Genomic DNA, 15,763 nt, shown 5'->3' on the forward strand with positions numbered 1-15,763 from the left:
CTGATCACCATAATGATAGTTTGATAACTTGCTAATATTTCTATAGTAAAGTGAACACTATTGTAATAAGATAACTTAAGTAATTATTTTGAGTCCAGCAGTACTTAATTATACTTGACCAACAGGTTCAGACAACAATTATATTTAGTTCTACTAGCTTAGACTTAAAACACTTTTTTAAGGCAATCGGTTTCTTCAAAATGTTGAAGTAAACACAACTTATTTGGGTTTACCGTGTAGATATAAAAAATCTGTCACCATGGTCTGTTGATTTAGATGTATCAAATCAATTTAAAATCACGAAAATATAAGTTTACTTTCAAATCTATACTTTTTTAAATAAAGAATTAAACCGTTACACAAATGTGTTAGTGAGTGAGGTAAAACAAAATGACCATTCATTTTTAAATGAAAGAACACACATGCCCCTTCTCCTATCACTACCCCCATTTCAGAAACCTCCCCTTCACCAAAACTTAACCTTCCCAAGCAGCAAAACCAACACATGAATCCAAACAGGGTTCATCTACCTCTGCAAAATATCCGACACCATTTGATATATTTGGTAAACTAACAAAGCCCCACGCCGACAAAGAGACCACAACTCAGAAAGTATGTTATAACACCCTGGATGTAATTGTATTTGAAACATAGATGCAGTTATGAGATACAAAAGTGTGTTATTGTATAACTCTAGTGAACATTTGGGTGACACTCTTATTCTCCACGTTTCTTATCAAGTGCTTGATGTTACACTATGCTTGCTCAATCTCAAGACACATGCCTTTTAAGCAGTTAACACACCACACCTTGTATTTCTCACACTGAGAAGTGAAGAGGTAAATTCCAATGCTTTTAACATTTAATATAGATTCTCCGACTCGTGACCAGAAGGTTGTTGAATCGATTCTGGCCGGCGGGTAACGACTGAGGTACCCTTGAGCTGCAGTGCTAGATGCCCACTGCTCCGGGTGTATGTATGTTTACGACTTGCAGTGCATGAGTTCACTGCTCGCTGGACGGGTTAAATGCAGAGGTCATCATAGATGACAATTTGGTCACTTTCAGAGGACAGGTCCAGAGGAGGATAATAAAGAACTGGCCTGTGGTGCAAAATAAGAAGTCAATCACTGACGTTGAGGTGGATGGACACAGCATGGGCTGCCAGATGACCTTGTAACAATACAACACACACACAGGTCTGATCAACCTGCGGTGGGCCTCCCTTGGCTGAGGGTGTCTTGTGATAAAGGGCCGAAACACCCAATGAGGCTGAGGTGCACAACTGATGATGTGTCGCATTGATGGCAACCATGCAAAGGGTATTATCAGCACCACCTCACCAAAAGGCATCTTTCACCCAGGATTATGGATGTGTTGAAAGTGGGACATACAACTCATGAGATGTCTCTCTGATAATAGAAAGAAAAGGTAAGTATTCCATGTATTTCTATAGTCATTTATCCCCAAACACAGAGGATGCCAACCCGACAAACCCAGTAAAACCTCAGACCTCCTTTCCTTCTTGACTGATTCCCCATCATGCATAAGGCGTGAGAAATTTTCTATTGGGCAATTCAACTGTGCTGAAATAGTGGGATTATAAAACCTATTCCTATGACGCGAATCTGAACGATCTGGGTTACATCAGTGACTGCTGTGAAAGGGCAGCTTACAACCAGGGAAAGACCTGGTGACAGCCTGGAGAGACTGCTGGCAGGAGGGAATAGACCCCAACGCGGCCGACATGGGATAGCTGCCCATGTCGGCAGGATATGTTACTATAAAGCGTAATTGTTCCACACCTCTATGACTACAGGAAACACAAGAGGAAGAATACCCCTGGAGTCTGCGAGAGCGGGGGCACAAGATGACTCATGAACGCATCACATGGCAACAGGCCTATGAATGGAAATGACAAAGAACCAGGAGAACAGCACAGCAGATGTAAGAACAACAGGACAGAAACTACGGATATTCATTTGCAGCTGGACAAAGGTTACATCAGAGAGAGGTCTTAAAATCCATCAGGGCAGGGATAAGTGCCTGAGAGAGCTTAGTGAGGGGCCTTGCATTGATTCGCATTGACTTCACAAGAGTTAGGGCAAATCAATCAGGTGAAGCCCAGTGGCGGGGCAAGAAACACAGCCCACAAGGTATCAGAACCCCAGATGAAGCACAACCAGAGATAAATGTACCAGCATTCAAAAACTCAGAGACTACCCATCCACACAAACAGTAGAGGAAAATGGTTGGAAGAAGATTTCAGACACTTTGGCCTAAATCCTGCAACAAAGAATGGGCAACCATTGCCTCTGATCTCGTTCAGCTTTTAGCAGGCCAAAAAGGATAAGTCCAAACAAAAAAAGATGAGGGAGATCATCTACTTATGGGTTCGAGAGATTCGGTATGAAAAGCAAGAACCCAAGGTCACAGAAGTAGGTGACGGGCCTACCTAAGTCCAGGAGACAGAAACAAATTGACATACTTGTGAGAGAAAAGAGGGCCTGAGGAAACAGTGGAAGGTCACAGAGGAAAAAAGGAAGGGGCTACAAGGTGATATAAAAAGTCGCCTGGCCTCACTGCGAACAGCAGAGAGCTTGAGAAAGCAAAATATGAAGAAGGAGAGAACCAGGACAGCTTTCTACAAAGTTCCTTACAATTTCGTGAGTAGCATCTTTAGCAAGGAGAAAACTGGGAGCCTTAATGAACCTATTCTGATCTTGAGGAATACCTATGAAAAATGTATTCCGACAATCAGAGGCATGAGCCATTCTCCATTCCAGAGAACATGCCAATAATTCAGTTGAGAATGGATTAGAACCCACATATGGCGTGGAATGATGGCACTTGGGCGGTCCGCTCCGGTTTGCCAGATTTGGGCCTAAGGCATGCCAAAGCTATGCCACATATCAAACATCATAACAAATAAAGTAGAGCAGAACCAAATATAAACAACAGTTTATTTCAGTTCTGACCCAGATTTATCCCAAAACCTTTCTGTGCTCCAGTTTGAGTTTCATCATTATTATAGCGATGCTTGAGTCATTAGTGATGAACATCTGCCTTTTAAAATAAAAAAAATTGCCCAGAGAAATACAACAACTACAGCCTGAAATAAAACCCAGCTAACAAAAGTTTGTTATAAGAACGGAACTTAGAGTTTTTTTACATTTTAAAATATTCAAAATGTCAGCTGTTTATGTTTTAAGATCGTTCCCAGCTGACAAAAGTCACCATCATGTTGATCAGTGTTTCCTTGAGTTGGGGTCGTGACCCTTGACATCTACCCTTGCACATATATGTACTTTTAAGGTACATCTGTAATAGATATTGAAATGATGCTCTGATCAATGGTGTTGGTTGGTTGTCAGTGAGATATTTTATCTGATTTAGTTGGTTGTTTCTCACCATTGCTGAGATTCATACATTGATTCTTGATGTCAACTGTTGTTAATAATACATCCGTTTTTCACAAATCTTTCTAGATATCCAAATACAATCAAACTTCCTGATCTTTCAATGTTCTTTAAGGAACTACGGCATTGCACTCAATCTAACTGAGAGCACTGAATCTATTTATAACATCATAGTGGTTTCACCAACACCATTTGGTTTGGTTCACATTTGCTCTGCCATGGCAAGTACACTTTAGAAGCACCCACTTTCAGCAGATCAAACAAAGTTTTGCTCAGGGGTCAAGAGGACAACCCAAGGAAACACTGATCACCATGATGGTAACATTCTTAAAACATTAACATATTTTTTTATCTATTCAAATGTCTGAAAAACCTCTAAGGAACGTTCTTATATCAATTTTTTGTTAGCTGGGTTGTATTTCAGGTTGTATTTCAGGTTGTAGTTGTTATGTTTCTCTGGGTAAATTTTCTTGTAGTTTTTGTTGAACTTTTCTGCAGTGATGTTGTTTGTTAACAGCAATAATGAAACTCAATACAAGAAAGGTGTTGGTTTTGGGATAAATCTGGGCCAGAATTGAAATGAACTGTTGTTTATATTTGGGTCAGCTCTGCTTTATTTGTTCTGATGTTTGACATGTGGCATAGCTTTTGCATGCCTGTGGCCCAAATCTGGCAAACAGGAGCGGACCGCACAAGTGCCATCATTCTACGCCGTATGTGGGCCAGATGAGTAAAGTATGGGGAGTAAGGTGTGGGCCAGATATGGGCCGCAAAAATTTGCTATTTGGGATTGTCACTTCAGTTCAGAAGGCAGGCATAGAGGGTTTCTCTGGATGTTTGGATCATGCTTATATCATTTGGCACCAGTTGCAAATGGCAAAAAAGGACAAGAAAGACCTGGGTGTGTTTTTTCTAAATCTTGCCAATGCCTTTGGATCATTGCTACATCAGCTGCTGTAGACAGCCTTTGACTTCTTCCACATTCCAGAGCAGGTAACAAAGCTGATTGAGGCATATTTTCAGGGTCTCCAATTCTGTATTACCCCACTGGATAGTACCTCCACGTGGCAACAGCTAGAGGCTGGCATGATGGCAGGTTGCACAATATTACCACTGTCTTTCACACTGGCAATGGAAATAGTAATCCCGATATCGCGTCGGGTGATTGGAGGAGAGCGTTTGAAAAATTGGTTGCGCCTACCTCCAATCAGCTCACACATGGATGACATGACAACCACCGCACAAACCAAAGCATGTATAAAGCGGCTGCTGGATAAGCTCCGGGAGAACATTAGTTGGCCACAAATGGAGCTCAAACCCCACAAATCCTGCAGCATTTCTATTGTGAAGGGCCGGCTTACCAATGACAGGTTCTTTATAAAGGGTGAGCCAATACAAATGGTCACAGAAGAGCACATCTAAAGCCTTGTACAGTGAAACACTGCAGACCTTAAAGACGTCAAACAGGTGGAACAACTCAGGAAAGAGACAGCCAGTGGACTCAAAAACATCAATAATACAGCTCTTCCTGGGAAGCTGAAACTCTTGTGCTTCCAATTTGGCTTGTTGCCACGCCTGATGTGGCCAATTTCCATGTCTTGGTTTTGCATCAACCACGCCCACATGGCGATTAAAGACAACGGAAGAGCGTCACCTGGTGGTGGAGGAGGTTCAATGTCAACAGTAACCAAGTAGATGTGCCAGAGTGGTCTCTCAAGTCTAGCAAGGTTGTTGGATGAGGTGGGAGGACAATGAACAGCGCAAAATAACTTGGAGTGAGCTGTGGAGTATGGAAACACACAGGGTAAGTTTTATCGAAAGATCTACACTACATATGATATGCTGCCCTCAACAACAAATCAGCATTTTTTGTGTGGACAGGATCCAGCCTGCCACCTATGTGCAGGTCTAGCGAACCTAAAACATATTCTTGTGGGTTGTAAGAAGAGCTTGACACAGGGGAGATACACATGGTGCCACAATCAATGAAAGTGCTTGGCTTCAGCAGTGCAGACAGAGATTGGCAGCAAATGACATCCTCCAAAATGTTGAGGCAAATCCGCTTGAAAGGCAACCCTTTATTCGGGAGGGGCAGAAAACGTGGGCCAAGCCCTTAACCCCAGAACCAGGTCTGCTGAGTATAGCCAGGGATTGGGAAATGCTAGTTGATTTAAACCAACTGGTCCAGCTCCAGTTGGACAGTCCTCATAGTTGAGATTACTGTACCGTGGGAAGAGGCCATTAATAAAGCTTTTGAAGGAAAGAATTTCTGGTATGCCAACTTGGCAGCGGAGGCTGAAGATCGGGTATGGACAGCAAAAGTTTTCCCTGTGGAAGTGGGCTGCAGGGGCTTTGTTTCAAATTCCACTACGAGGCTGCTTATGGAAGTGAGGATCAGAGGACAGGCCCAACAGACGATAGTCAAAGAACTTGTCACTGATGCTGAGAGAAGCAGCCACTGGCTGTAATTGAAACGGAAGGACACAATATGTGCTTCCAAATGAGCACTGAGCATGCCTTAACGGTGCCAGTGGGTCTGTAAGAGCCTTAGCCATCAGATTGGCGTGTATGGTAGAGTTGATTTTGTTAATGTGTTGTAATGTTATGCCATACAGGACCAGGGGCACTGAGTATGCATTAACCGTGCCAGTGGGGCTATAACAGCCAAGTCCAATGGGTTGGCGCGTATTGTGTTCTAATATTGGCCTAATGGTTAGAGAGTCGGACTCGTGACCAGAAGGTTGTCGGTTTGATTCTCTGGGCCGGCGGGTAACAACTGAGGTGCCCTTGAGCTGCAGTGATAGCTGCCCACTGCTCATGGTGTATGTGTGTTCACAACATGCAGTGCACGAGTTTACTATTCACTGGAAGTGTTAAATGCAGAAGTAGCTGACAAAACGGTCACTTTCAGAGGACAGATCCAGTGGAGGATAATCTAGAACTGGCCAGTGGTGTGGAAAGAAGAAGCCAATGGCTGTGGTTGAAGCCGATGGACACAGCATGGGGTGCCAGATTACCTTGTAACAATGCGACACATACCCAGGTCTGATCAACCTGTGGTGGGCCTGCCTTGGCTGAGGGTGTCTTGTGATAAAAGGCCGAAACACCCCATGAGGCTGAGGTGCACAACTGATGATGTGTCGCATTGATGCGGACCATAAAAAGGGCATTATCAGCAGTACATCACCAAAAAGCATCCTTCACCCAGGATAATGGAGGTGATGAAAGTGGGACACACAACTCATGAGATATCTCTCTGATAATAGCAAGGAAAGGTAAGTATGCTATGTATTTCAGTAATTATTTATCCCCAAACACAGAGGAGGCCAACCCGACGAACCCAGTAAAACCTCAGACCTCCTTTGCTCTATGCATATTATTGACTGCTTCCCCCGTCATGCATAAGGCGTGGGAAATTTTCTATTGGGCAATTCAACTGTGCTAAAATAGTGGGATTATAACACCTATTCCTTTAACGCGAATCCGAGGCGCAATACGGTGACAAGTTCTTTAATTGAGCCGTAATGAGTCTTACCTGATAAAAATAAATTTCCTGTCAGTGGAACTTTAATTCCTGTCAGTTAAGAAGTCCTTAAAATAAATGCTTTTAGGCGTCATTCTGTCAGAAAATAAGTGAAAAATTAGTTAACAATCATTTTTCACAAGTACTAAACGAAAGTTGTTAAATGTAAACATGTATTACTTCGGAGAAGCCATCAGCCCTCCTGTTCGACGCAGCTCTGCTGGGCACTCGCTGTTCTAAACTGTTCTAAACGCAGGAGGCGTGCACTGTTACATTCCCATATAGCAGAGAGCGGCCTGCATGTACCATTTTAAATATCTATTGGCTTTTTTAATCAACAGATTTACAATGTCCTGGCTACAAACGTTTTAAACACGCATAGTTAAATAGTAAGCGGCGTGTGAATCATTAAATATGCCAAAGAATTAATTGAAACAATACCCTGGTAGCAACCAAACAAGCAAATTGTTGCGGCCCAAATCAGGCCTACACCTTACACCCCATACCACCTCCTCTGGCCCACATACCGCATTGAATGATGGCACTTGGGCGGACCAATATAAGGGAGTCTGAATGTATTGTCATGTCTCGAGTGATTTGTGAAAAAGAGTGTATGTGTAAAAAACACATTTTTGAATCACACAGACATCAAAAATCAGTGTATGAAACTCAGCAATGGTGAGAATCAATAGACTAATTCATATAAACGGATCAACTGCAATGCATGCTGGGAATTAAAAATGATTTTTGTGCTAGGATGTTACCCAGCATGCATTGCAACATGAAGCGGTCGTTTGTTGATTGCCACCATTGTTGAGATTCATACACTGATTCTTTATGCCTGTGTGTCTAAAGCCACCTTTTTGTTCACATAGTTGTTTTATTATTTTTTGCAAACTCCCAGGTGTTATAATGTTCTTTCAGGATCAGCAGCACAGCAATATTTTCAAATGTAAACATGGTAGTTTTCTCACTGACCACCAACAAACACCATTGATTAAGATATTATTTCCATAATCATTACAGGTGTACTTTAAAAGTACATATATGTACAAGAGTAAATGTCAAGGGTCAAGAGCCCAACTCAAGGAAACACTGACTATTAACCAGTGGTGGGCATAGATTAATTTTTTTAATCTAGATTAATCTAGATTAAAATGGCTCATTTGAATTCTGCCGAAGGCATTCAGAATATGTGTGCTACCCAAATAATGACTAAAAGTAAGTCTTTGAGAACGGGTTTCTCAAACCAGGTGGGGCATTAGACCAGGGGCTCATCTCCTGTTTCCAAAATGCATCACAAATTGCTTGAGAAAGCTGTTCTACTATGATAATTGGTGATGAAAATAAATTATGTTCAATAAGATGAACTTGTGTTTACTTCCGCATTAGCTAAGGGACGATTTGCGTTTAGGTGATACTTGAGACTGGAAGAGCTCCTACAGTACATTTACATTTAGTCATTTAGCAGACGCTTTTATCCAAATCGATTTACAAAGAGTGAGGGAGCAACAAGCGACCTGTCATACAGGAGCCATAATACATTAGATCTCAATACAAAGTTACTGTTTTCAACTAAAGCTAGACCACTACCTGTTGAGAGAAAGTGTTTTTTTTAAACCAATTCCGCATTGCACAAGGTGCAAACAACCTTAGTCTTGTCAATGTTTCCATTGGGAAGCTTCTTAAAAATTAATATTCCCTGAAGCAAACCCGGCGGCTTCATAGATGCATCCATGTTAGCACGTCACGTTTGATGCGGTAATTTCACAGTAACGTTATGTTGTGTTCAGACCAAACGGGAATGGCGTTCCAAGTGCGAGTGATTTATATGTTAATGCAAAGAGCCAATAGACCTACTTGCTGCGCGAATCGCGCGAATGAAGCCCTGGTTATGATGAGGCGGCTTCTGCTTCCGCGAATGACGCGAATCAGGCGAGTTGAAAAATCTCGTTCTCGCCCCGTACAGTGCAGATAAACTGGTATACATCCGCGCTAAAATATCAAGGTGAAAGTCATCATAGCTTGCGTAGTATAGACCCAGCTCCCAACCCAACTTTGAGAATAGATTAACGGCGACATTTTTTTTATCGCGCGATAAGAGTCTCACTGCGTTAACGCCGTTAACGGCCCACCACTACTATTAACCTTTGTTAGATGGGTTGTATTTCAGTTTGTAGTTGTTGTGTTTCTCTGGGTAAATACTTTTTTTTTTAGTTTTGTTTAACTTTTCTGCAGTGATTTTGTTTTTTAACAGCAGATGTTCATCACTAATGATGCAATCATCACTATAATTATAATGAAACTCAGTACAAATTCTGTCAAATTGGAGCACAGAAAGGTGTTTGTTTTGTGATAAATCTGGGCCAGAATATATATTTGGGTCAGCTCTGCTTTATTTGTATGAAATATATTGAAATACTCAACAAACACCATTAAATCAATTCAATTTATTTATATAGTGCTTTTCACAATCTGCATTATTCCAAAGCAGCTGTACAGGAGCAAATAAAAAAAACAGAAAAACACAAATGTAAAAAACAGCACAGTGCATGGTGTTTATAGGCCAGAAAGATCATTCTAATAAATAAATAGATGCAATATTCTGGCGAGCAAGCCAACACTGCAATGCTGTGGCGAGAAACCCAAACTCAAATGATGTTGTGTTGTTTAATAATTTAGACTAAACTAGAAACTCTTGCACAAGATTCACAGAAATGTGCCACTGAGACATGCAGAGAAATCAAGATTCGGTGTATGAATCTCAACAATGGTGACAATTAGTCAAAAAAAAAAAGACTTCATAGTCAAAACTCATCGACTTATTGCATAGCAGTTAATCTGTTTCTCTGAATTAGTCTGTTGATTGTCAGTATAGTTGAGGTTAGTAGGATGAGTGTTGGTGACTAGGTTTTTACATTTTCTTAATAACTGTGTGTTATGCATTCTTTCCAACACAGCAACTGATTTTGCACCTGACACTTATGCTACATTTTAACAAATTCATTACATTTTGATTTTTACTGTCTGCTGTTCCTTATTACCATAAAAAAATTCAAATGATCTGATTCACTTGGCTTTTTACTAAACCCTGCGTAAATGTTCAGAATCTAACAGAACACTATTTAAAAAACTATTTGATTAGCCCTGATGGTCTATAGACCAACTAAAGCAATCACTGATCACCATAATGGTGACTTCCCAACGAAACTGTTAACATTAAATTATGGAATGACAAAAAGATAATAACACTCAATAAAAAATCAGTTGAACAGGATCGAAGAAAGGTGTTTTATTAAATCTTGCTAGGCATCATGAACTGTTCTGGTTCCCCAGGTTGGGGGACATGTATTGCTGCACTCCCACTCTGTCCATGCAAGGTTTTGCAAAGAATGGTTTCATTCTGCCAACATTAAATATTTATATTGTTAAATATCAATATTATATTATTTATATTATATTTCACAACAGTGTTCCTGACAGAACTTAGCTAACATAGTCGGCTAGAGCCAGATGGTAAATGCGCATCCACTGTGACAGCATTAGCAAAATGCGCAAACTTGCAATTTTTCTGCCAATCGTTCCAATATTCCACACTTTCCAGACTGAAAAACACAACAGCTAGCAGTTCAATTCAGCTATAAAATAAAGTTAAAACAAATAGTAAGTTAATGTTTTACCAGAATGTAGATACTAATTAAGTGGTTGATAGTCATTTTAAATATAGCTACCATGACCGATGGCTAAACAAGTTAGTTTTGGCCCAAAGTCTCTTTACCTATGCTGAAGTACACTAGGTGCTTTCCTAGTAACTTTTTAGAGTCAAATAATAAACAAAGTATGGTTTTCTTTTATCTTTAGCGAATACTTACCTGAAAACATGATGTTATAGGTATGGGGGTCGAATTTGCGCTTTTAGACCGGCCAGACGTACATGTGCTGTCAGGTTAACATTGGCATTTTTTTTGCATGAATTCAATGTTTTTTGCTATCTGGGAAACCTTTTGATCTGTACTGTATCTCGATATCACATGTTATTTCAGGACCCAACAGGTGGAATTCCTAAAGGCACACTGTTGGCCATATTCTGGACAACCGTGAGCTATTTGTTACTTTCAGTCACAGTCGGTGAGAACGGATTACTGTTTTTTGCATTTCGTAACCTGCCTATTTTGATTGAATCAAATGTGGATCATCTTGTCTCTTGCTATCTTCTTCAGCTTCAACTGTTGTAAGGGATGCTTCTGGCATTCTAAACGATAGTATAGTACTCAATTCTTCAATCAAGTGCAGTGGTTTGGGCTGTCAATTTGGCTGGGATTTTGACAGGTGTGAACAGAACCGCACCTGTGACTTTGGACTTGCAAACAACTTTCAGGTGATTTCCGCTAAAAGACACATTTGTTTACACCAGACTTCAGTTGTATTTACTTTTGAAAATAAAACATGTGAATAAGTTTAATCATATCATGTAGCAATTGAAGTAGAGGAATGCCTAACTGTTTTTTTAGACGGACATTTTGCCATAATGCATCTAAAAGTCTACCACAAACACAACAATTTTTGAAGCTGGATGAATTTTAAGGTTAACTGAAATTTTTTGAATTATTTGACATTTTATACATAAAAAAATCAGCCCTGGTGCTTTAACGGAGATCAGACCAGCATATTTAGGGTGAAGACAAAAAGTTCATTGTGATTACATAGACTCGCGACCGGCACAGATGCGTAGATGAAACACATGCTTATTGTGTTTGAGCAGATGCAAACAGAATCTTATTGTAAAGTCTAACCTATATAAGATGTTTTAGTTTATTTTGCATTATTAACCTCAGATTAAAATACTCTTGCGTCTCTAGATACTGAGCATGGTTTCAGGATCTGGGCATTTGATCACAATTGGAATCTTTGCAGCCACTTTGTCATCAGCACTGGGTTTTTTGGTTTCTGCCCCCAAAATCTTTCAGGTAAACAGTGTAGCTGTATAACAATGATCAAATGAGTTCATTCAAAATGCGTTAACTTTTGTTTTCTGACCCTAATGTCACAGTGTTTGTGTAAAGACAACATCTACCCCTATATTGCATTCTTTGGGAAAGGTTATGGGAAAAACCATGAACCCCTACGTGGGTATATGCTGATGTTTACTATTGCATTGGCTTTCATCCTTATTGGTGAGTTTCAGATCATTTATAGCAGATCATTAGCCAAGGTCATCTTCTCCTAATTGTCTTTGTGCCATATTAATGCTAGATATCATGTTTGGGCTTTTTTAGGTGAGCTGAACACTATTGCTCCTCTGATCTCCAATTTCTTCCTCTGCTCCTATGGTCTTATTAACTTCAGCTGCTTCCATGCAACTATTACCAAGTCTCCCGGTGAGAACTACATTAGTATATCGTTTTCAACCCTTCATGTAATGCCTGGGGCCTTTTTAATTAATAAAAAACATTTTTATAGTTGTTTTAAGCCTCAATCATAAAGGGCCAATAATGCCTTGCACCCCTGCAAATCTCTTCCTGCCCTTTGAACTGGACCAACAGGCAGAAAACCTAGTTTTCTTGGAAATGTTTTAAGTGGATAAATTTGGGAAACAAAAAATTTAAGCTTTTTACACACGCGTTGACAAAAAGTAAAGTTGTGGTCTCATTCCCAGGGATTGCAGTGCACATACCCATGTAAAAATGTATAGGATATTGTAATGTAAGTCGCTTTGGATAAATGCGTCTCCCTAATGCATAAATGTAAATGTAAATGTACACACACTTTGTGTGAATGTATATCTGGAGCTTTCTGTTCAATATGTTTCACATTGTATCTCTGGCTTAAATAAGCAAAATGACGGGTTTATTCTCCGATTTCTTACAGGCTGGAGACCAGCATACCGTTACTACAATGCTTGGACTTCTTTGTTTGGTGCTTTTTTGTCTTTTCTCCTCATGTTTCTGTTCACGTGGTGGGCTGCTCTCGTCACTTTTGCCATTGTCTTCTGCCTGTTGGGCTATGTTGTATACAAAAAACCTCGTAAGTGGTCTCATTCTCTCTCAATGATAATCTACAGTCTTAATTTAAATTCTCATAATTATTAATATTATTTTATTATAATCAGCAGTAGATGCAAGCAAAAATATATCAGTGTTTTAATTTATTTATTTTTTCACCAAAATTTATCCCCAGACTTATGTAAACTGATACAGGTATGGTGTAATATAGTTGATGGAATTTGTGAAATTAGATACAAAATAGACAATGCTATTGTATCCTTCAATTCTTGTGCTTTTGATGAGTTTATTAGATTGCAAAATAAATACATACTGTATAGTAATAAATATAATTTCACATGACCAAATTGTTTTAAAATGCTCCTTGTTTTCCTGTGTAATTCTTTCTCTAGATTTGAACTGGGGTTCATCTTACCAAGCCGGTATCTACAACATGGCTTTGTCTTTCTCTGTGTCTTTGTCAAATTTGGATGATCACATTAAGAATTACAGGTGAGATCAGAAGGATTAAAGCTAGCCAAATGACATATCTGAACTGCCTGCTTATATTTGTATAATGCTCACACAAATTCTCTTCTAGGCCACAGTGTCTTGTTTTGACTGGTCCACCAAACGCTCGACCCGCTCTGGTGGACTTTGTGGGTACTTTTACTAAAACCATCAGCCTGATGATATGTGGAAACATTATAATGGTAAGAACTAGGACAGTGCCCAAAGTTATATACTTTATTCAGAAAGGCAGAGAAAATTGCTTTAAAAAGATTAACACATTCATCCGAATAACAGAAAAAAGGATTTATCAGACAAGTGTTGTTATAAAACTGTGTACATTATAAACCGCTCTTTCAGAAAGCATGTGGCTCACATGGTGTCTTAGCCTTTACCAACAATTTATCATTAAAAAAAGATCATAATACATATGAATATTTCAGGTTGCGAGCGACACAACACAAATCAACTGCAAACAACATTTTTATGGTAACCTCTCACGCCCGCGATCAGACCAGATGAAGCATCCCAGCAAACAAAGTTTGTAATAAAACGTTCCTTAGAGGTTTTTCATGTTTTTGAAAACGTATTAAAAACATACAAAATGTCCAGTTAATGTTCTAAGACCTTCCCAGCAAACCATCATGCCATAAGTAACCATCATGGTGATAAGTGTTTCCTTGAATTGGGCTCTTCTACCTTGACTGTACGTGCTGGATTTGACAGTGTGTTGTAACTCTGTGCATGTGATGTACTGTTGGCAATGCAATGAGAATCTAATTCAATGGAGATTGTTGATGGGCATTTAAATCATCGTTATCTCATTTGTTGGAGTGCTGTGCTATTGCACCTAAAATAAAATTGCTTTACTTGCATTTTGATGTCTAGAAGAACTTGTGAAATCTGGATGCATAATAAGTTTTCCTGTAGCTCAGTGGTTAGAGCAACGCAAGGTTGTGGGTTCGATTCCAGGGGATTGCGAATACCTACAGTTGAAAGAAAAAGTATGTGAACCCTTTGGGGTTACTTGGATTTCTTCATAAATTGGTAATAAAATGTGTTGTGATCTTCATCTAAGTCAAAACAATAGAGAAACAGTCTGCTTAAACTAATACCGCACAAACATTATACGTTTTCATGTTTTTATTGAACACAACATGTAAACATTCATAGTGCATGGTGGAAAAAGTATGTGAAACCCTAGGCTAATGACTTCTCCAAGAGCTAATTGTCAGCCAGGAGTCAGCCAACCTGGGGTCCAATCAATGTGATGAGATTGGATGTGTTGATTAAAGCTGGCCTGTCCAATAAAAAACACACACCAGTTTTGAGTTCGCTGTTCTGAAGAAGCGTTGTCTGATGTGAACCATGCCTCGCACAAAAGAGCTCTCAGAAGACCTACGATCAAGAATTGTTGACTTACATGAAGCTGGAAAGGGCTACAAAAGTATATCTAAAAGCCTTGATGTCCATGTGTCCACGGTAAGACAGATTGTCTACAAATGGAGAAAGTTCAGCACTGTTGCTACACTCCCTATGCGTGGTCGTCCTGTAAAGATGACTGCAAGAGCACAGCGCAGAATGCTCAATGAGGTGAGGAGAATCCTAGAGTGTCAGCTAAACACTTACAGAAATCTCTGGCACATGCTAACATTTTTGTTGACAAATCTACAATAAGGAAAACATTAAACAAGAATGGACTTCATGGGAGGACACCACGGAGGAAGAAACGGCTGTCCAAAAAAAACATTGCAGCACGTTTGAAGTTTGCAAAAGAGCACCTGGATGTTCCACAGCACTACTGGCAAAACATTCTGGGGACAGATGAAACCAAAATTGAGTTGTTTGGAAAGAACACACAACGCTATGTGTGGAGAACAAAAGGCACAGCACACCAACATCAAAACCTCATCCCAACTGTGAAATATGGTGGAGGGGGCATCATGGTTTGGGGCTGCTTTGCTGCCTCAGGCCCTGGACGGATTACTGTCATCGATGGAAAAATGAATTCCAAAGTTTATCAAGACATTTTGCAGGAAAACTTAAGACCATCTGTCCGCCAACTGAAGCTTAACAGAGGATGGACGATGCAACAGGACAACGACCCAAAGCATAGAAGTAAATCAACAACAGAATGGCTTCAACGGAAGAAAATACGCCTTCTGGAGTGGCCCAGTCAGAGTCCTGACCTCAACCCGATTGAGATGCTGTGGCATGACCTCAAGAGAGCGATTCGCACCAGACATCCCAAGAATATTGCTGAACTGAAACACTTTTGTAAAGAGGAATGGTCCAAAATTTCTCCTGACCGTTGTGCAGGTCTGATCTGC

General features: G+C 40.0%; 1 protein-coding gene across 1 annotated transcript in view; it reads left to right on the forward strand.

The window, feature by feature from the left end:
- slc12a10.3 (solute carrier family 12 member 10, tandem duplicate 3) overlaps positions 1 to 15,763 on the forward strand; it is a 53,343-nt gene that overhangs the window by 22,912 nt on the left and 14,668 nt on the right. Inside the window, exons 9-16 of the mRNA XM_056742968.1 lie at positions 10,986 to 11,070; positions 11,163 to 11,320; positions 11,802 to 11,909; positions 11,993 to 12,116; positions 12,219 to 12,320; positions 12,811 to 12,966; positions 13,337 to 13,436; positions 13,525 to 13,636. Coding sequence (XP_056598946.1) covers positions 10,986 to 11,070; positions 11,163 to 11,320; positions 11,802 to 11,909; positions 11,993 to 12,116; positions 12,219 to 12,320; positions 12,811 to 12,966; positions 13,337 to 13,436; positions 13,525 to 13,636 — 945 coding nt within the window. The remainder of the gene's footprint in view (positions 1 to 10,985; positions 11,071 to 11,162; positions 11,321 to 11,801; positions 11,910 to 11,992; positions 12,117 to 12,218; positions 12,321 to 12,810; positions 12,967 to 13,336; positions 13,437 to 13,524; positions 13,637 to 15,763) is intronic.

This window comes from Triplophysa dalaica, chromosome 1 (assembly GCF_015846415.1).
Source record: "Triplophysa dalaica isolate WHDGS20190420 chromosome 1, ASM1584641v1, whole genome shotgun sequence".
Classification (NCBI taxonomy): Eukaryota; Metazoa; Chordata; class Actinopteri; order Cypriniformes; family Nemacheilidae; genus Triplophysa; species Triplophysa dalaica.